At 39.3% G+C, this 21,742-nt stretch overlaps 2 protein-coding genes across 2 annotated transcripts; both read right to left on the bottom strand.

Annotated features, from left to right (window-relative positions):
- Positions 1–291: 291 nt before the first annotated feature.
- On the bottom strand, positions 292–12,779 carry LOC121188951 (serine/threonine-protein kinase 4-like). Its single transcript, XM_041048900.1, has 10 exons — positions 12,669–12,779; positions 12,134–12,268; positions 4,923–5,019; positions 4,345–4,439; positions 4,148–4,231; positions 3,847–3,908; positions 2,975–3,073; positions 2,631–2,685; positions 1,846–2,034; positions 292–1,209 (listed from the first exon to the last, which is right to left on the bottom strand). Exons 2-10 carry the CDS (start codon positions 12,254–12,256, stop codon positions 292–294), a joined length of 1,722 nt encoding a protein of 573 aa, XP_040904834.1. The 5' UTR covers positions 12,257–12,268; positions 12,669–12,779.
- A 2,790-nt stretch (positions 12,780–15,569) lies between these two features.
- Positions 15,570–21,393, bottom strand: LOC121188952. The gene is made up of 4 exons (XM_041048901.1): positions 21,322–21,393; positions 21,131–21,214; positions 16,924–17,112; positions 15,570–16,529 (listed from the first exon to the last, which is right to left on the bottom strand). The coding sequence occupies exons 1-4, from the start codon at positions 21,391–21,393 to the stop codon at positions 15,570–15,572; spliced, it is 1,305 nt and encodes a 434-aa protein (XP_040904835.1).
- Positions 21,394–21,742: the final 349 nt, after the last annotated feature.

Below are 21,742 nucleotides of genomic sequence, written 5' to 3' on the forward strand. Positions count from 1 at the left end.
CACTGCATATTGAAAAAGCAACTTGACACTTTTTTAACAGATGAAAAGCCTTGCTGCACTGACAGCTCTGGGTTTAAAAGTCGGCTTTACTTCAACCTCAACAAACATCACACTTAGTTGTGGTCAGGTGTGGTTTGATGTACACTTGACCACACCCAAATGTTAACAGATGCACAGGGTGGGGGCACACCATGGAGCAAACACCAGGTGGCAGCACATTCAGAATTTTCTACTTGGCTTAACTACACTTTAATGAATGTGCCTCTGATTTGATTTAATGGAACATTTAAGTTACATTAATTCCATATCTTGCCATTCCAGCTCTCCCTGATCTCCAAATGAAAGGAGAGATGAGTTGATGCTTTGTAGCTCATTCAAGACTTTCTCCAAGTTGTCTGCTGCCTGCCTGATTGACAGGACAAATTTCATGATCTCAGATTTGACTTCAGTGGTATTAGAGGAAGACTGGTCCTGTGCCTGTGATGTTTTAGGCTCGAGCTCTTGCATCACTGAACTGGACAGTGCAGCTTGGTCAGAGGTAGACGTAGAGTCAAAGTTGGACACTGACCCAGAAGTAGCAGCTGCCTCTGCTGCCTTTGCCTGTCTAATGTGGTATATCTCTTTGGCATCCATGGCAATAAAAAAGATATCTACTGCTATGAATAAGCCAAAAAGCACACTTGTAGCTACCTCTGCCACACGTACTGCCCTGGATGCCCATGCTGCAAGGCCACCCATTCCCCTCCCTGCCCTGAAGCCATGCCTTTTCTGGTTCTCTTCAGTGAACTGGCTATCCTCTGTGTCAGGTGTCTCAGCTGAGCCAAATCCGCTCCTGATGTTCTGGATGCTGTTGCCAAACTCCTGTAACCAGGTGACAACTGCTGGAATTTTCTGTTCAAACTCTTTGAGGATGCTTTGAACAGCTTTGCGATCAGAGGACTGGTTGACCATATTTGTGATATTTGAGGCACCAGCAGTGACCCCACCAAGTGCACCCATACCCACTCCAACCCCAGAGACAATAAGAGAGGCTCCCAAAGTGAAGGGGGCCAGTATTAGACCCACTATGGACGTAACCCCCCCCACCACTCCAATCACTCCTCCTGTCAGCCTGCCAATGGTGGTACCCTGGTGCACACGTTCCAAACCATCAGCCACATCTCTTAGCTTGGTCAGCTTGGTCTGAAGTTCCTCCAGAGTTGTTTTGATCTATTGAAAAAGCATAGACAGTATTAGAGAAAAGCTAGGTAACATGACACAGTTATCCAGTTAAAGTGCAACTTAAAACCCCAAAAACATCTTTTTGCTGATCTCCAGAGGTTTTTCTAACCTCACTGCAGTGATGTACAGGTGTGCTCCAGGACCCCATGACATCATTGTTGGGTGTGTTTACAGGTGCAATAAGTCTCCCAACCAAACTCATCAGTGATTCTGGGTGTAATCAGACGTCAAACACTGCACATTATTACATTATTACTATTATTATTTGTACAGACTGTTTCTTCCTCTTAGTACTTCTTTCTTCTTTCTCTTATTTTAGTATTAAATTTTTTTTTGTTCTGTTCTCTTTTTTCTTTTGTTCTTGTTCAACTTTGTGTGTTATGGGACTTGTCAGTCCAATTTGTCTTTTTTGCACCAACAACACCACATCAAATTCCTTGTATGTGTAACATACCTGGCAATAAAGTTTTCTGATTCTGATTCAGTCTGATGTTACTGTAAGCTACATGCCTACTCAGTAGTAGGCACATCCAGTGTTTGTGTGTATAACATCAGTAGAGCAGTATAGAGGACTGTGTGGCTGTCTGGCTAAACTGAAAACACCAGTAGCTGGTGGTGTTATACCTTGTTTGAGAGACATGTTATGATGAGGGGATGTTTCAGGATCTCACTGGCTGTTGGTCTTGATTGAGGGTCTCTGTTGAATATATCATTCAAGATTTCACAAAGCTCCGGTGAGAATGTCTCTGGGAGACATGGGTAAGGACCACCAATTATCTTGGGCATGAGCATGGTTGTGGTCTCTGCTGAAAACTGAAAATCAATTATGGTTAGAAAACCTCATAATAATTGAAACAAAATAACTTTCATTATTATTCAACAAGGAAAATCCTAACAAAACCACTGATTTGGATCACGCCATTTAGTAATTAGTTGGTATGTTGTTACTTGTCTATCAAAATTACAGTTGGTGGACAGAGTTTGTCTAATCTCCCAGCTAAAATTTTACGGACATTAATTATCTTTAGCTTGTTAAGTTTTTTTTTTTTTTTTTGCTTTAAAAGCATTGATTCTAGATCTTAGGTAAATTCATTGCCATGAATTTAACATGATCTAGATCTTAGGTAAATACATTGCAATGAATTTTCCAATTATTTAGTCATTGTCTATATATATATATAAATATGATGCCACTTTTGATTTTCATGACTTTATCTGAGTATTTTGAAGCTAATTAGGGAAATCCTTGTCAGATTTTTGGTAGAAAGTGGTCAGTTATTTTATGGAAAATAAGTTATTTTTACATATGCTTTTATGAATTTTACATGCTAATTAATAGCCTAGTTTTGTTGGTCTTTTTAATCTTATTTTATATTTTTTGATAAAATGCAAACCTTTGTGTAACTTACCGCTGGTTTTTGAGTGCAGAGCTCATAGAGTAGGCATCCCACTGACCAAATGTCACTGTAAATAAAGAAAGTCTTTTTTTGATGCCATTGAAGTAGCAACCCACGGCCCCGCCCCCAACACATTTCAAGTTTGTTTTGCTCTTTTTCATGCAGGTAACTACAGTCATTGTGTGTTCATTTGTATCAAATCATTATTATTTCCATACTATATTTGTATACAAACAGACTGTATCTTTAATGATAGATTCAGAGGATTATAAAACTGGAAGCAGATTTGTCAAAAAAAAACACTAAAAAGTTGACTTGAGTCAGTTTTACAATTTGGTTAAAAAAACCCTTTTTACCTTTTTTCATCATAGCTTCCTTCAGTGAAGACTTCTGGTGGCAGATAATTTATGGCTTCAGCCAGATATGAATTATTGGTTGACTGAGTGCTTTTTGAGCTGTGAAAAAACAAAACAAAAAAACGAAACGAACACATCAAAACAACCAATTACATCAATGCAACAATGTTTTATAGACACATACTCTACTGCTCAGAAATTTTAGAACACCTTCATTTTTTCAGCTGTTATTTAAATTTACAAAATTCAGTGTCTTGCTGTTTCTGATTCCTCTGTTATACCTTCTGTCCAGTTCACCCAAACCATCTTCATGTGGTTGAAATCTGAAAGCTGTGCTGGTCTTCATCATGTGAAGTCACTGTCTAGTTCTTTTCTTCTAATTTTTGGATCCAACTGTAGGATGAACCTCTGACCAAACAGACTCTCTGTCCTTGTTACTTGTACATCAGAGAGTATAATAACAGTTTGTTCCATCACTGCCTTTGTACAGGCAGAGGGTTTGTAATTCATCAGCAAACGCTGGGGCACTGGTAGGAATTGTTTAACAATTTCAAGGTTCACTTTACTTCAATTGCTGCAGGAAAGCTAATACTAATTAGCTAATCCCAATGTCTTAATCCCAGACAAAGATACTTCAGTTTTTGGTGACCTAAAAATTTTTTTTTTTTACTTTTTTTAAACCTCGGGCAGTTTACTGCTTACCTTTGTAACATTTAAGGTTATTCACTAGACTGCTGCAATTTCTAAAAAAAACAAAAACAAAAACAAAAAAAAAAAAAAACCCAAAAAGAGCCCCCAAAAAATGTTCTAAAACTTTAGAGTGTGGATGTTTGTTTTTTTTTTTTAAAAAAAAAAAAGAAAGTATACAGTACTTTTCATAGATTTTTCCAAAATCTCCCAAGCACACCATTCCAAACTCTGTGAGGAGTATGTTCTACAAAATGAGAGAAGATAAAACTGTTAAGTCAACTCTTTATGAATTCACACAACTAAAAATATTTTTACTGATATTGCAAACTGTAAATGTATGTTTGACAGGCCAGAAGCTCATTCATTTTATTAAAAATGAAAAGAAAAAAAGGTTAATTTGAATGATTACATATCACATAATCGATACAGTTGTTTTGTCATACAATCTTTTAATCAGTGTTTGTGTAACGTGTACTGCTCTACCTTTAGCATCAGATGTTTGTGAAGCAAGCCTTTTTCATGAATAGCTCTCAAAGCAATACAGATCTCGGCAATCCAGCTCAGTATCTAGAAAACAAAGTGTGACCATTGAAGAAGAGCATGAATATCAATTAATTGGAAAATAGACAAAAAAAAACCTGATGCAATATTGAAATGTATTTTTCATAGTTGTCCTCTACCTCAGACTCTTGTGGAGATTCCCTCCTTTCTCTGACCTTTGCAGCAAGGTTTCCTCCCTGACAGTAGTCCATCACTACATAGTAAATGTTCTGATCTTTATGGCATAAGGAAGACAGTCTGTTAGCATTTTACAACTGATCATGTTCATTTAATGGCTGTGTAAGACACTCCCAAATAAATACAAAATACACTCTTTTTTGTGAAAGCATCTGTTTTAGAGGAAGTAGTAGTAGTTTGTACATTTCAGTATTGTTACTATTCTTTGTCTTGAATCTTTGAGCTGAAACGACTTCTTCTTCCAGAAGTAAGAAAACCTCAAACTATCCAAAATGAAGTACACCTTTTTAAACACCATAATTACCAAAAAAAACCCAAACAAGCAAAAAAAAAAAAAAAAACAGCCCAAAGCAGTTGCAGGTTTTATTATTAATTGTTACCATCTCAAATTGAGTGGCTGTGGCTAGTCCAGACTAGCCATAGTAATAACAGCAGGACAGAGTGGATGACCAAACAGAGATTAACATAACAAATTCAGAGGAACATAAAAATTGAAGCTTTTTTTTTTTTCAAAACTTACCTTGAAAAGAGTTCTTGATGCTCACAATATGAGGATGATTTGTTGTCTTGAGGATTGCTCTCTCTCTGGTTAATGCTGGAACAACATTTCTGGGTACCTGTTAAAATGTCACTTGCATAAGAATGGTGTGGCAGAAATACCTGGCAGTCACAGTGACTGGGAGCAGACAGGTTCAAGTGGTTTGCCTGAGATAGCAGTCAACAAAATAGATCCTTTAGCAAAACGCTTCTCCTACAGTTCTACCTCCTGCCTCCAGTACAGCCTGCAGTTCTAAGGTGACCAGTGTGATCATGTGGCACAGGGTGGAAGAGAAGATGAATAGAATAGAATAGAATAGAATGCCTTTTATTGTCATTGGACATCTTTTACATGTACAACGAGATGGAAAGCATCTCCTTCTCCAGTGCAACATGTATGAATATACAACATAGAATAGAATAAAAATAAAATAAGATTAAGTTAAGTAAGTTTAGTGCAAGTCAAAAGTCAAAAATTTAAAAGGAATGCTATACAACAATATGAAGAGAAAAAAGCAAGGGGGGGGTAAGGTGCACAGTTCAAGTATGGGTTATTGCACATTAATGAATATTGCACAGTATACGGATATTGCACGGTGAGTGGATAGAGGGAAGGAAGTCCGGGGGTTCAGGGGAATAGACTGTGGGGTTCAGTGCATGTGTGAGTTCAGTATGGTTATGGCTTTTGGGAAAAAACTGTCTCTGAGTCTGTTAGTCTTTGTTCTGATGTGCCTGTAGCGCCTTCCTGAGGGCAACAGGTCAAACAGAGCAAAGCCAGGGTGGGAGCTGTCCTTGGTGATGTTCTTTGCTCTGCTGAGGCAGCGGGAGGTGTAAATGTCCATCAGGGAGGGGAGGGGGCAGCCGATGATCTTCTGTGCCGCCTTAACTACCCTCTGAAGCCTCTCCCTGTCTGCCATGGTGCAGCTGCCGTACCATACTGTGATGCAGTACGTCAGCAGGCTCTCAATGGACGAGCGGTAGAAGGTCAGCAGCAGGATGGAGTCCAGGTTGTGCTTCCTGAGTACCCTCAGGAAGTGTAGCCACTGCTGAGCCTTCTTAATGACCGCTGTGATGTTCTCTGTCCAGGAGATGTCAGCGGAGATGAGGATCCCAAGAAACCGAAAAGTGTGGACTCTCTCCACGCACTCGCCGTTGATGTAGAGGGGGGCTAAGTTGGTGCTGTGCCTCCTGAAGTCGACAATGATCTCCTTGGTTTTCTTGGTGTTCAGAGCCAGGTTGTTCTCTGAACACCAGGATGCCAACTTCAGGACCTCTTCTCTGTAGGCTGCTTCATCTCCCTTTGAGATGAGTCCGACCACTGTAGTGTCGTCAGCAAACTTAACGATGAGGTTGCTGTTGTGGGCCGGACTGCAGTCATGGGTGTAGAGGCAGTACAGGAGGGGGCTCAGCACACAGCCCTGTGGAGAGCCGGTGCTCAGCGTGCGAATGGAGGAGAGGTGGGGGCCGAGTCTCACAGTCTGGGGTCGGTTAGTTAGGAAGTCCTTTATCCAGGCACATGTGAGAGGGGGGAGGCCGAGAGTGTCCAGTTTGGTGATGAGAATGTCGGGAATGATTGTGTTGAAGGCGGAACTGTAATCCACAAAGAGCATCCGAACGTAGCTCTGCTGCTGCTCCAGATGGCTCAGCACAGAGTGGAGAGCTACGGCGATAGCATCCTCTGTGGATCTGTTACCACGATATGCAAACTGGTAGGGGTCGAAGTCTGGGGGGAGATAGTTCCTGATGTGTTGTAGAACCAGTCTCTCGAAGCACTTCATGATTACTGGAGTGAGGGCCACAGGACGGTAGTCGTTAAGGCTGGTGATGGGAGACTTTTTTGGCACTGGTATGATTGTGGCTGATTTTAGGCAGGACGGAATGACTGCTTGGGCTAGGGAGAGGTTGAAAATTCTGGTGCAGATGGGGGCTAGCTGGTCGGCACACGCTCTGAGCACCTTACCAGGTACTCCGTCTGGGCCGGCAGCCTTTTTGGGGTTCACTGCCAGGAGCACCCGTCTGACGTCGTGCTCCCTTACAGTGAGTGGAGTGGTGCAGGAAGCGGGTGGGAGAGGGGTTGGAGGCAAGGCTGGAGCAGATGAGTGCTGCTGTTGTGGTGAGTTGAAGCGAGCAAAGAAGCAATTTAGCTCCTCTGCCAGCGGTGCACTCAGGTCTCCTGTTGATACATGACATCCTCTGTAGTTTGTGATGTCTTGTATACCCTGCCACACCCTCCGTGTGTCGTGGCTGGACAGGTGGGACTCTATGCTCCGCTTATGGTCTGCCTTAGCTTTTTTAATTCCTTTTTTCAGGTCGGCTCGAGCAGCCCTGTACAGAGCTCTGTCGCCTGACCTGAAGGCAGCATCACGGGCTCTGAGGAGCATGCGGACCTGGCTGGTCATCCAGGGTTTCTGGTTTGGAAAAACCCGAATGTTTTTATCCACAGTCACATTCCCGATGCAAAACTTGATGTAGTCAAGAACCGTTCCTGTGAATGTTTCCAGCTCCTGGTGTTCAAATAAGTCCCAGTCTGTCTGTTCGAAGCAGTCTTGGAGTGTGGAGAGTGCATTGTCAGGCCAGGTTGTAACAGTCTTTGTGGTGGGCCTGGCGCTGCGTCTGAGGGGGGTGTAGGCTGGGGGAAGCAGGAGGGAGAGATGATCTGACTGTCCGAGGTGGGGGAGGGGTATGGCTCTGTACGCGTGTTTAATGTTAGAGTACACATGATCCAGAGTGTTTCCCCCTCTTGTGGAACACTTGACGTGTTGGTAGAATTTTGGGAGTACAGTCTTTAAGTTGGCCTTATTAAAGTCACCTGCAATTATATGAACACCGTCAGGGTGGACCCTCTGCTGTTCGTTAATGGTGTTCAGCAGGAGAGAGAGCGCCGTGTTTACGTTGGCGTTGGGCGGAATATACACAGCCGTGATGATCACTACTGTTAGCTCTCTTGGTAGAAAAAAAGGCCGGCATCTTACAGACATGTACTCGAGGTCAGGGGAGCAGTGTTTGTCAATGATTGTCCCGTTGTTACACCAGTTTTCATGAATGTAAATACAGAGCCCACCTCCTCTGCTCTTACCGGAGTCCTTCGTCCTGTCCCAGCGGAGCAGAGTGCGGCCTGCTAGCTGCATGCTAGCATCGGGTATCCCCGGGTGAAGCCAGGTTTCGGTGATAATCAAAACACAGCAGTCACGAACATAACGATTTCCAGCGAGTTGTAATTCCAGTTCGTCCGTTTTATGCACCAGGGATCTGGCATTGGAGAGGTACAGGCTCGGTAGAGGTGGCTTGTGTGGTTGTTTCTTAAGCCTCTGCATAACACCGGACCTTCGGCCCCGTTTCTGCTTCCTCTCCCTCCTCCGTCTGCGCCTCCTGGACCCGACAACAATCCACGGAGAGCCGGCTGGTCTCGCTATGTCGTCTGGGATGTTATGCGTTTGATGAAAGACACTTGAGACAGATGTCTGGTGTTGGTGGCCGATGTCCATAAGGTCTTGGCGGGTGTAGCGAGTGTTCGTAGAACCGGCAGTGTGCAAACAAACAAGAGAAACATACAAAAACAACAAAAAAGAGCACCGAACAGGAGAGCCGTGAGCCGCTGCGTCCGTGCGCGCCGCCATCTTGGCTGAAGGTGATGATGCTGTTTGTCTGTCCTGATGGCATTGAATTTGCATTTTGATACAACTTATTTTCATTGCACAATTTGTAGTAAATGAAAAACTAGAAGTACCACATGGCGGTGGTATGCCTCTGCGCGGTTGGGTGCCTTTAGCTGATGTAGAGGTAGAGGTTTTGGGTGTTTCGTCGTGATAGTGGCAATGTTTGGGAAGGTTAGTGTTGGATGTTCACATGCAATACTTACACAAGATCACAGTGACCTTGACCTTTGACCTCAAGTGCAAAGGCATTCACAGTTTAACCTCCTTAAACAGACGGGAGCGCCGGCGATCTTTAAGGGGGTTAAACCGACGGGAGCACCGGCAATCTCATTTGCATATCAATTTTTAAATGCCGGTAAAACTGCAACCACATAAGATAGAGCAATAATTCTTTTTGCATATTAAACCGGAGGAGTTACACTTACATATCAAAGTTTAAACATGTCTCAGAGAGCTGTTCTCTTCCACGAGTGGGTGTGCAGAAAACCAGTAAAAAGTCGCAAAAAATCCATAAACAGCACACAAAATAAAAATAGTATAATCCAGGATGGTTGGGTGTTCGTTTCGTTTTTGAATGTATCTCAAAAACTAACCAATGAATACACTCAAAATAAATTTATTGTGGTTTAGACTGAATTAAAAATTATTTTGTGCTTTTTTACATTTCTAATTTTGAGGGATACAGCTAAGACATCTCTGTATTTAGAAAAATATGTGGAGAAAATTTTTTTTTTTGTGGTTTATTGCAGTTTTGGCACTTTATTCAGTTAGTATGGACATACATTCATAGATATACTTAAAATCTGGGATATAAGGGTTGTACTGATGTATACCAAATTGAAATACTCCAAAAAAAATGGCACCACAGCAGGTAAAAATGTAAAATATGTTCTGGCGGATTTGGTTCTATGGCAGGTTAAAAAGGGTTAATCATTTGCACTGCACTACGTGATCAGCAGCAAGAGAAAACACAAGTTAGTCTGTGCTGCTCATGCTACTTCAGTGCAAGCCGTTTTATTTAAATCCAGGTACTTTCAGTACCTCAACTTACTGAAGGCTTACATTTTTTTTCTTGTATGTCAGTATTTAGATTTAGACTTTGTAGCACACACAGTCATTATACAGACTTCTTTTGCAGTTCTTAATTTTTTCTTTTTATGTCTGTCTGGTTGTTTTCTGGCTCCAAAATAAATTCCTGCATGTGCCAAGCTAAAGGAATGGCTCCTCCCAAGTTGGAGGATTGTTTTCAACAATGTTTTGAGGAGCATTACAGGGGTTTTCCATTTGGCCTCTTGCTATCAGATGTTATTGTATTTGAAGTAGTGGTTTGTTGTATACTTTAAAGCATATCTGTTACTGGAAAAAAAACTGTCTAATCCCTGTAGTAAATAAAATAAGACAGAGAGTCACAACTGAAAGTAAGTGAAAGCATAAACTTTTTCTTTCTCTCTCAGTTGGTCCATTTTATCTACCCACATTTCCAGCGCCCCCGTTTTAAAGGCAATGAGAAAAAATGTGATTGGATGCTCTCAATCCACGTCCATTTGCTGATTCAGTAATCTTTCTACAAATAATGTATTCACCCTTCCACATTTCACCATATTGGTACCCATTTACACGAGCAAAACAAGTAGTATGGCATGATGCCTTTCTGGCAGGTTAGTTCATAATAGTAATAGTTAATGATCTTATACATTTTTATTGTTTAAAAATAGTTTTTCTAATTATTTTGGAGACTAAATTTGCCAGTCAACACAACAGCTCTCTTACTTCACAGCTCATGTATGGACAAAAGCTGGTAAAAAGTAAGTTCAATTCTTGTTCAAAACAAATAGAGTTCTTTAGATTACTATATTATTTGCTCTGAACTAAAATGACCTGTATGTGAGATTTTGAATTGGGTTTTTCTTTGCTATGTCTGAATGTGGACATACAGTATTTTTCATATTTTCATGTAAGTGAGGTTTTCTGAGGAACTTCTCACATACCTTGTGTAAGATGATCCTTCTTAAGAAAAACGTGTCATCTCCCTTTGTGGCAACAACAGCATTTTTGGTTTCTCTTTGCAGTGTATAACCGTTCTTTGCCAGAGTGCTCTGTTCTGCCCCCATCTTTGTTATTTCCTAATGACACACACATATTATCAAACCAACACAAACAACTTCATATTATTTTATACTGCTGCATGCAAAAGTTTGGGCACCACTGGGCAAATTCTATGTTTTGTTGATTTTTGAAGTGAAAAGAGGTAAATACAACCCCTGCGTCAAACAGAACTTATGAAGTCATAAACTTAAAAAATAAAAAAATAATCAGTAATTATGACATATAGAAAAGTTAGTTTCAAAGAGTTAGAGAATTTGTCAACAATTTGTCATCAGCTGACAAACTGTGTGCATCAGCACATCAGCTGGGTCCTTTTTGTACATGCCACAATTACTATTTATTTATTTTTTATAAGCCCAAACCTATGAAATGTGTACACTGTGTGTGGGTTCAGCAGAAATACTCTTGAATCTTAAATCAACAACAAAATGACAAACAAGATGGAAATTGGGGAAATTGGGATTAAATCCAGGTACTTTCAGTACCTCAACTTACTGAAGGCTTACATTTTTTTTCTTGTATGTCAGTATTTAGATTTAGACTTTGTAGCACACACAGTCATTATACAGACTTCTTTTGCAGTTCTTAATTTTTTCTTTTTATGTCTGTCTGGTTGTTTTCTGGCTCCAAAATAAATTCCTGCATGTGAGAAGCTAAAGGAATGGCTCCTCCCAAGTTGGAGGATTGTTTTCAACAATGTTTTGAGGAGCATTACAGGGGTTTTCCATTTGGCCTCTTGCTATCAGATGTTATTGTATTTGAAGTAGTGGTTTGTTGTATACTTTAAAGCATATCTATTACTGGAAAAAAAACTGTCTAATCCCTGTAGTAAATAAAATAAGACAGAGAGTCACAACTGAAAGTAAGTGAAAGCATAAACTTTTTCTTTCTCTCTCAGTTGGTCCATTTTATCTACCCACATTTCCAGCGCCCCCGTTTTAAAGGCAATGAGAAAAAATGTGATTGGATGCTCTCAATCCACGTCCATTTGCTGATTCAGTAATCTTTCTACAAATAATGTATTCACCCTTCCACATTTCACCATATTGGTACCCGTTTACACGAGCAAAACAAGTAGTATGGCATGATGCCTTTCTGGCAGGTTAGTTCATAATAGTAATAGTTAATGATCTTATACATTTTTATTGTTTAAAAATAGTTTTTCTAATTATTTTGGAGACTAAATTTGCCAGTCAACACAACAGCTCTCTTACTTCACAGCTCATGTATGGACAAAAGCTGGTAAAAAGTAAGTTCAATTCTTGTTCAAAACAAATAGAGTTCTTTAGATTACTATATTATTTGCTCTGAACTAAAATGGCCTGTATGTGAGATTTTGAATTGGGTTTTTCTTTGCTATGTCTGAATGTGGACATACAGTATTTTTCATATTTTCATGTAAGTGAGGTTTTCTGAGGAACTTCTCACTTACCTTGTGTAAGATGATCCTTCTTAAGAAAAACATGTCATCTCCCTTTGTGGCAACAACAGCATTTTTGGTTTCTCTTTGCAGTGTATAACCGTTCTTTGCCAGAGTGCTCTGTTCTGCCCCCATCTTTGTTATTTCCTAATGACACACACACATATTATCAAACCAACACAAACAACTTCATATTATTTTATACTGCTGCATGCAAAAGTTTGGGCACCACTGGGCAAATTCTATGTTTTGTTGATTTTTGAAGTGAAAAGATGTAAATACAACCCCTGCATCAAACAGAACTTATGAAGTCATGAACTTAAAAAAAAAAAAAAAAAAAATCAGTAATTATGTCATATAGAAAAGTTAGTTTCAAAGAGTTAGAGAATTTACACTGAGTGTAGGTTCAGCAGGCCTTCCTCCAACAGGTCTTCCAGTAACACACTCAGACATTTACACCTGTAGAACTGTTTTGATCTATATTTGATAAAAAACAAAACAATACAAAATTGAGACTTTCTTTGTGATAATGAAAATTATAACATACCTTATTTGCGTAACCGTGTATGACCTAAAATCAGTGAATCATGTTGCTCTGTCTTGCGAAGAGAAACTAAAGATGTACCTATCCTTTGGCTTTAGCTTTATCTGATGTCTTCTCTCTCTCTCTCTCTCTCTCTCTCTCTCTCTCTCTCTCTCTCTCTCTCTCTCTCTCTCTCTGTGTTTCCTGAAGTCATGGCAGACACAAGTGTATCAGCAGTTGTGGTTGATTTTCAGTTGAATTTTCGTATGTTCACACAGTGTGAGTAATACATGTTGCAAAACCACACGCACATAATGTTGCAAGAATAAAATTGACTATTAAAAGTGTGCATGTAAAAATATTCAATGCTAGGGTATCAACAGGGTATCAGTTCACACCTTCCTTTAATGTCCTCAGAGGAACAGTGTTTTGATCCACCTGAGAACAGCAGACATCAGGGAAAAAATCCAAACTCACTTTCATTCTACTTAAGGGCCTCATTATAAGCAAAGACTGTATCAATATATAAATCAAAAGTGAAACCTTAAATTAATGATTAAGCAAATCTGCAGGTGTAGAATGAAGTCTGGATCCTTTTGAGAGAAATATTCTTGAATCTTAAATCAACAAAATGACAAATAAGATGGAATTTGGGGAGGTGGAGGGAGCTGAGAGAGCTTATCCCCCAAAACAAAATTATTGCTCCAATTATTATAAGATTCTTAAAGAATGTTGATGCAAGGTAAATACCCTTGGCTACAATGAACAGCTGTAACCAAATTATATATAGTAGTATATAGTATTGTTCTAATGATCAGCTAAATGGAATGGCCTTCATTGAGAGTTTAAAATTCAGCAATAATCATTTATAAAAGTGATCTAAACCTTAACATTAAGAAGAGAAACTGTGAAAAGATACTTACTCTTTATACTGCAGACTGTAAGCACTTGTTTTAGCAACTGGACCTGAGAATAAGGGTTCAGCACTGATATACCCCCAAAAATCAATTTCAATAAATCAGTGGCTCAAGTGTCATTGTGTTCATTTACCCCAGTAAGCACTGTGTCTGTTCAAAGACGGTCTCCGGTGTCAGATGTGAATGTCCTCCTTGATCTCTCTTTGGCTGTCCACTGATTTCTGGTCAATAAATGTTGACTTCCTTCCAGTTGATGCTGTGAGCAGTTTTAGTCTGGTGTTCACAGACAGCTGATGACTGTTTTCAGTGTTCGCTGTTCAGGTGGGTGAAACCTAGAGAGGTGTTGATTCAACTGTATGATCATTTTGGAGGCTGGGGTTTGTGCTGATGTTAAATGATATAATGTTTATAATGTTTTAGACTGTCTTTTCATACACCCAACCTTTATCAAGGTTGGGTTTATTGTATTGCTGTTTTATTAAAATGCATTGGGTTTAGTATGTGTACCAAACCAACTGTCAAAGGAGGGAAGAATTGTGCATGGTGTGTCAGTCTTCATGTTTCCCACAGTCACATGCACGCTTATCTCGTATTGCTGCACCCAGTTTGCTCTTTGTAGCATTCAAGTCTTTATACCACACAAACAGGAAGAATGTCTTTACATTATTACATTAATTTTCTCTCTTTCTCACGGTTTGTCATTGTGAAACAAATATGTGTGTTCCTCATCCCAACTTCTCTTTCTCAGTGATCTTAATGTCCTTAGATGGTGTGATGAAACGAGAAAAAAACAACACTGACAAATGCAAACATGTAAATCAGACTCAGAGAGGCTCCGGCCTGCTGACAGGTTTAACTCAAGACTTTCCTCTTATGAGGTGACAGTATGAACCACTGAGTCACTAAGTCACCCAGACACCAAGGTCTGAACTTTGTGATTTTTATTTCTCATCAACATATATATATACAGTATCCATATGTATTATAAATGTATTCAAGTAATCGCAAGATTACAATTTAATCTAGCAGAGAGCCAGCTGCATCTCAAATCATGTCAGCTGCTTCTCAAATCATTGTATTCATGCAAAATTATCTAAAACTACCAAGATTACATTGGAACTAAAATCAGCATACATGTTTGAATGCAGTTAAAACCCCTTATGTGCTGAATGTTTATGTGAAAAAAAATCATCTTTAAGATTATAATGAAGGATATAAGTTATTGTTTGTTCAAAGATGAGATGAGTTTGATAACTGATAAAATTTTATGTGACTTTAAATCCTTTCATTCCAGGGTCTGTAGCTCAGACCTGTGGATGTAGCCAGATTGTGGTGTGCCACAGTGTCCCATTTGATTCTACCAGAAGAAGCTGTCGAAATAAGAACTTTTCAAATCCTTCACATAGGGGGTTTCACTGTGTATTAGTTTACCAAATAATGAAAAAAAGACACACACAAAAAAAAAAAACTTAACGTAATCAGAATGAGGCCTATTTTGAAAAGAATTCTTATTGACAATAAAGTCAAGTGTAATGCTCAAAATTATTATGATACAATAGTCAGCATTACACAGTAACAGATGAAAGTTACTGATTGGACCAGAGGCGAATCAGCCTGCTAATAGAAGTAGATTAACTTACATATAAAGTACAGTTTCATTCATGGGTCTGAGTATGAAACCAACTTTTAAAATGTTGGCTCACTGCATATTGAAAAAGCAACTTGACATTTTTTTTAACAGATGAAAAGCCTTGCTGCACTGACTACTCTGGGTTTAAAAGTCTGTTTTACTTCAACCTCAACAAACATCACACGTAGTTGTGGTCAGGTGTGGTTTGATGTACACTTTACCACACCCAAATGTGATGTAGCTTTGCACAGCACCTGAATGTGAACAGATTAATTGCATAGGGTGGGGGCACAACACGGAGCAAACACCAGGTGGCAGCACATTCAGAATTTTCTACTTGGCTTAACTACACTTTAATGAATGTGCTTCTGGTTTGGGTTACATTAATTCCATATCTTGCCATTCCAGCTCTCCCTGATCTCCAAATGAAGGGAGAGATGAGCTGATGCTTTGTAGATCATTCAAGACTTTCTCCAAGTCGTCTGCTGCCTCCCTGATTGACAGGACAAATTTCATGATCTCAGATCTGACTCGAGTGGTTTTAGAGGAAGACTGGTCCTGTGCCTGTGATGTTTTAGGCTCGAGCTCTTCCATCACTGAGCTGGACAGAAGTGTAGCTTGGTCAGAGGTAGACCTAGAGTTGGACACTGACCCAGAAGAAGCGGCCTCCTCTGCTGCCTTTGCCTGTCTAATGTGGTGTATCTCTTTGGCATCCATGGCAATAAAAAAGATATCTACTGCTATGAATAAGCCAGAAAGCACACCTGTTGCTACCTCTGCCACACGTACTGCCCTGGATGCCTGTGCTGCAATCCTTCCAATGTTCATCACTTGAACTAGTCGAATCAGTTCAGCAAGACCACCTATTCCCCTCCCTGCCCTAAAGCCAAGTCTTCTCAGGTTCTCTTGAGTGAACTGGCTATCTGCTGTGTCAAGTGTGTCAGCTGAGCCAAATCTGCTCCTGATGTTCTGTAGGCTGTTGCCAAACTCCTGTAACCAGGTGACAACTGCTTGAATTTTCTGTTCAAACTCTTTGAGGATGCTTTGAACAGCTTTGCGATCAGAGGACTGGTTGACCATATTTGTGATATTTGAGGCACCAGCAGTGACCCCACCAAGTGCACCCACGCCCACTCCAACCCCAGTGACAATAAGAGAGGCTCCCAAAGTGAAGGGAGCCAGTATTATACCCACTATGGATGTAATCCCCCCCACCGCTCCAATCACTCCTCCTGCCAGGCTGCCGATGGTGGTACCCTGATGCACACGTTCCAAACCATCAGCCACACCTCTTAGCTTGGTCAGCTTGGTCTGAAGTTCCTCCAGAGTTGTTTTGATCTATTGAAAAAGCATAGACATTTTAAAGAGAAAATCTAGGTAACATGACAAAGTTATTCAATTAAAGAGCAACTTAAAACCCCAAAAACATCTTTTTGCTGATCTTTTTTCTAACCTCACTGCAGTGATGTACAGGTGTACTCCAGGACCCCATGACATCATTGTTGGGTGTGTTTACAGGTGCATTAAAGCAAAGTCTCCCAACCAAACTCATCAGTGATTCTGGGTGTACTCAGATGTGAAGTACTACAGTTCAGTCAGTGTTACTTGAAGCTACATGCCTACTCAGTAGGCAGACACATCCAGGGTTTATGTGTATCACATCAATGCAGCAGTGAAAAGGACTGTGGTTTTTTGGCTTAACTGAAAACACCAGTAGCTGGTGGAGTCATACCTTGTTTGAGAGACATTTCATGATGAGTCGATGTTCCAGGATCTCACTGGCTGCTGGTCTTGATTGAGGGTCTCTATTCAATATATCTTTCAAGAGTTCACAAAGCTCTGGTGAGAATGTTTCTGGGAGACATGGGTAAGGACCACCAATTATCTTGGGTATGATCCTGATTGTGGTCTCTGCTGAAAACTGAAAGAGAATTATGGTTAGAAAACACCTCATAATGATTGAAATAAAATATCTTTGCCCATTATTCAATAAGGAAAATCCTAAAAGAACCACTGATTTTGGTCATTGCCTCATACCAGTTAGTAGTTAGTTTGTAGTTATTTACATTACTTGTCTTTTCTTTACCTTACTTGTTTCTTCTTGGTGGATTAGATATCAAATCTCCCAGCTAAAATTTTATGGAGTCAAAGCTTGTTAAAAGCTTTGACTCCAGAGCTTGTCCTGAACGCTAATGTCAGCAGGAGCAACTAAAGTGTAGAGCAATAGTTTTTCTGTAAATATGTATAATGCCACTTTTGAATTGTATGATTTTATATGAATACTATTAAGAAATGTCAAGTCTACAAATAATATAATATATTGATAAATGTGGGTTATAAATGTGAGAACCCTGCAAGAACCTCATCAACAGCAAAAATATTTATAGCAAATAATCAAAATTTAAGTATTAATTTCAGTATTTACCAGAAAAACTGCAATGTCATATTTTCATTAAATTTTTCAGCTCTTTTAAGGTTCATGTGTCTGTTGCGCTGTTATTTCTTTGCCAACACTGGACGTTTCCTCTGAAGGAGTGATTGTCTCTTCCTTCATATGGTGTTTTTGGCTGAACAAGCCCTGCTGTGCATTTTATTGTTTTTAAAGAAGTCGGCTCTTTATTCGTAAAGGACGGCCATATGATTTGTTAGGAATAACTTCATTTCTGTGAACACTCAACTCCAGTCTCTAAGTACACCATAAACACACATTTCACTGTCACTGTCTGTTTTTAATTGCATGCTGAAGTGTACTTTTGTGCTTCAAATTTGTGTTGCACCATTTTGTGGAACTACAGTTTATTGCGTAAGACTTAAGAAGCCACATTTCAGAGAAGTACTTTGTGTATTTCCCTTTTGCCTAGAAAAATACTGTTTACATTTTGAGGATTGGCCTCGTTCTCTGTGAGAAAGCATAGGAGCATAACTGTGAAGTGGAATATTCTTTACATGTACTATTATGAATTTTACACAGGAATACATAGCCTGTGTTGGTCTATTTAATCACATTCATATTTTGATTACATACATGTTTGATACAAAGCAAACCTTTGTGTAACTTACCGCTGGTTTATGAGTACAGAGCTCATACAGTATGCATCCCACTGACCAAATGTCACTATGAACAAAGCAAGCATTATTATTATTATTATTATTATTATTATTGTTATTAGTTGTGGTTGTTGCAGTGCAAAAAAATTTTTTTATGTAATGTTTATAATGAAGCAGGTAACAACATTAGAAAAAAATTATCTCAATTAGCTTATTAGAGTTGATATTTGTATGGAGTGCAAACTTAAGCCACAACAGGACACAAAGCAACCTGGGCTGTTACATTTTTTAAAATACATTTTACTGTCACAGCTGTAGCTTTGGGCAATAAACACCTGAGGCATGTTTCACCAAATTTGCTACCTGTGACTTTCAACATAAGATCATTTTTGACACATTTCACTGATCAAAACCAACACCATTATTTGCCATACAAGAGATCATCATTTGTGAAACACAGTGCTGCCGCCGTTTGTTATCTGTGTGTAACGGCTTGTCTAAACAGGATTTGTTTCACTTTCACAGTCTGTGTGTAATTGCATGCTGAAGTGTACTTTTGTGCTTCAAGTGCTACATTTATAGTGTGTGAGAGTGCCGCCAAAATGCTAACAAACTATTAATTGTTTAACTTTGTTAAGATCACAAAGACTTAAGCTTCTAATAGCAGACACTGTAGATACTCATTTGTATTTATATTTGAATATGAATACTCATAGTCAATGAGAAAGACCCATAATTTGTATCACACCATTATTCATACTATATTTGTGAACAGTTAGACTTTATCTTTAGTGACAGATTCAGAGGACCATAAATCCTGAATAAGATTTGTCAAAACAACAATAAAATGTTGGCTCAAGTCAAAACCTTTTTACCTTTTAGCATCATAACTTCCCTCAGTGAAGACTTCTGGTGGCAGATAATTTACTGCTTCAGCCAGATTTGAATTATCAGTTGATGGAGTGCTTTTTGAGCTGTGTGGAAAAAAACCCCAAAAAGAACCCCAAACAAAACAAACACATCAGTACAATCAAACACATCAATACAACAGTATTTTATGGACACATACACTACTGCTCAAAAGTTTTAGAACAAGTGAACAGTTGGAAAGTTTAAAAACAAGAAGTGACTGAATCTTTTTGTTTTGAATCTTGTTTTATTTTTGTTTAAATCTTAAATTTAATCTATATCTTTGAATCATTCAGCAGCAGAACACACTTATGACAGTTTCTGCAACAGTAATCAAAATTGTTCAGAAAGTTCATCCCAACACTGTTGTAGAAATTCCCACAAATGTGCAGTGGTGGAATGTAACAAAGTATTTGTACTTCGTTACTGTACTTAAGTATTTTTTTTTACGTATCTGTACTTAAGTAAAAATAATAATGCATACTTTGTATTTTACTCCATTACATTTTGCAGCAATTATCTGTACTTTCTACTCCACTACATTTCTACAATTTATGCCGTTACTCGTTACATGTTATGAACATAATTTCCTCGAAATCTTGCAAGAAAAAAAAATAGACTGCTTGCGTTGAGGCGTTGTTTGTCATTGCCAACCAATCAGGTGGCACTATTACCTCCAATGATGGCAGAGCGCGCATTTGGTAGGAGCACGAGCTAGTGGGCTGGCCTGATTTCGGCGAGAAGAAACGATATGCAACATCAACATGGACCCAGAGCCAACGTCGGCTGAGCGTGAGCCTGAGCCCTCCAGCTCAGAATTAGGCAGCCATCTTTGGCTGTATTTAAGCAGGTGACATAGGCAGAGGCATAAATCAGTATATCGACATTCTTTATCAAAATTTTGATTTATCTTAGCGCAGTACGTTAAGAGTACGACTTTGGACCGGCCTGAGATCCGAGGGTCGTAGGTTCGATCCCTCGACCAAGCGCAAAAAAACGGATACGGTGAAGGTGAAGGAGACGCGCCTCCCCTGCCTCTGCGACCATGGCTGTGGTGCCCCTGAGCAAGGCACCGATTCACTCCAGCTCCCCGGGCGCCTCACTAGGCAGCCCCCTGCCCCAGTGTCTCTAGTGCATGTTGCTCATGTGCATAATGCTTGTGTGTGTGTTTCATTCAGTTGTTGTGGGTAAAATGCAGAGAATAATTTCTCCAGGAGGGATCAATAAAGTAATTTTAAAAAACTTTCACTTGAGTATATTTTTTGCGGGATATTTGTACTTTTACTTAAGTACTAAGCATCAGTACTTCCTCCACCACTGCAAATGTGTTGCACTTACACAGGGGTTTCTTTGTTTTCACTTTCTGTCCAGTTCTTCACAAATCAGCTCCAAAGGTTTAAAGTCTGGAGACTGTGCTGATCTTCATCATGTGAAGTCACTGTCTAGTTCTTTTCTTCTAATGTTTTGGGTTATTATCATGCTATAGGATGAACCCATGACCAACCAGCCTGTCTACCCTTGTTACTTGTACATCACAGGGTATAGTAACACAGCTTGTTCCAACACTACCTTTGTATAGACATAGTCATCAACAAAAGTTGGGGCACCTGTAGAAATTTTTTGCATTAATGTTCAAGGCTTCATTAACTGTCACCTTGGGACAGTTTACTGCTTACCTTTGTAACATTTAAGGTTATTCACTGCTGAAATGTCAATAAAAAATGGAAAATGGGTGTTCTAAAACTTTAGACCAGTAGTGTATATTATTTTGTTTAAAAAAAAAATTGTACAGTACTTTTCGTAGATTTTTCCAAAATTGCCCAAGCACACAATTCCAAATTCTGTGAGGAGTATGCTCTACAAAAAGAGAGAAGGTAAAACTGTAAATTAAGTTTCCTTTTATTCCCACAACTACAGTATTTTTACTGAATATTAATATTAATATCTTTTAAACAGTGTTTGCGTAACGTGTACTACTGTACCTCTAGTGTCAGATGTTTGTGAAGCAATCCTTTTTCATGAATTTCTCGCAAAGCAATACAGATCTCAGCAAACCAGCTCAGTATCTAGAAAACAAAGCATGGCACTTCAAGAACAGCAGGAATGTCACTTAATTGGAGAATAAACAAAAAACTGATGCAATATTGAAATGTGTTTTATATTTGTACTCTACCTCAGACTCTTGGGGAGGTTCCATTCTTTCTCTGACCTTTGCAGCAAGGCTCCCTCCCTGACAGTAGTCCATCACTACATAGTGAATGTTCTTATCTTTATGGCAAAAGGAAAACAATCTGATAGCATTTTACAACTAATCATGTTCAGTATATTACTGTGTAAGATAAAGTACAAGTAAGTACAAAATGTTTTGTATTTCATTACTGTTGAGTTGTTCTTAGCACTTAAATTTGGAAATTGTCTACACTGATTACTATCAAGTTTTAGAACTTGTGTGACTTCACTACATCTTTGAATCCTTAAAATTACTCAGCCTTTGCAACAGTTGTGTTTGTAGATTTCAGTATTGTTACTATTCTCTGTCTTTGAGCTGAAAGTAATTCTACTCCAGACTATATCCTGGAACATTACATAACTCA

This window comes from Toxotes jaculatrix, chromosome 10, assembly GCF_017976425.1.
Source record: "Toxotes jaculatrix isolate fToxJac2 chromosome 10, fToxJac2.pri, whole genome shotgun sequence".
NCBI lineage: Eukaryota > Metazoa > Chordata > Actinopteri > Toxotidae > Toxotes > Toxotes jaculatrix.

What these genes read in the sequence shown, in the direction of transcription:
- LOC121188951 (XM_041048900.1), bottom strand. Translation starts at nt 12,256, where the DNA reads ATGGGGGCAGAACAGAGCACTCTGGCAAAGAACGGTTATACACTGCAA. An exon ending in CATCAAGAACTCTTTTCAAG is followed by an intron (nt 4,440 to 4,922) that starts GTAAGTTTTGAA and finishes TATGCCATAAAG; the next exon opens with ATCAGAACATTTACTATGTA. An exon ending in TAACATGTCTCTCAAACAAG is followed by an intron (nt 1,210 to 1,845) that starts GTATAACACCAC and finishes CTTTTTCAATAG; the next exon opens with ATCAAAACAACTCTGGAGGA.
- LOC121188952 (XM_041048901.1), bottom strand. Translation starts at nt 21,393, where the DNA reads ATGGACTACTGTCAGGGAGGGAGCCTTGCTGCAAAGGTCAGAGAAAGA. An exon ending in AACCTCCCCAAGAGTCTGAG is followed by an intron (nt 21,215 to 21,321) that starts GTAGAGTACAAA and finishes TTTGTTTTCTAG; the next exon opens with ATACTGAGCTGGTTTGCTGA. An exon ending in ACAAACATCTGACACTAGAG is followed by an intron (nt 17,113 to 21,130) that starts GTACAGTAGTAC and finishes ATTCTCTTTCAG; the next exon opens with TTTTCAGCAGAGACCACAAT.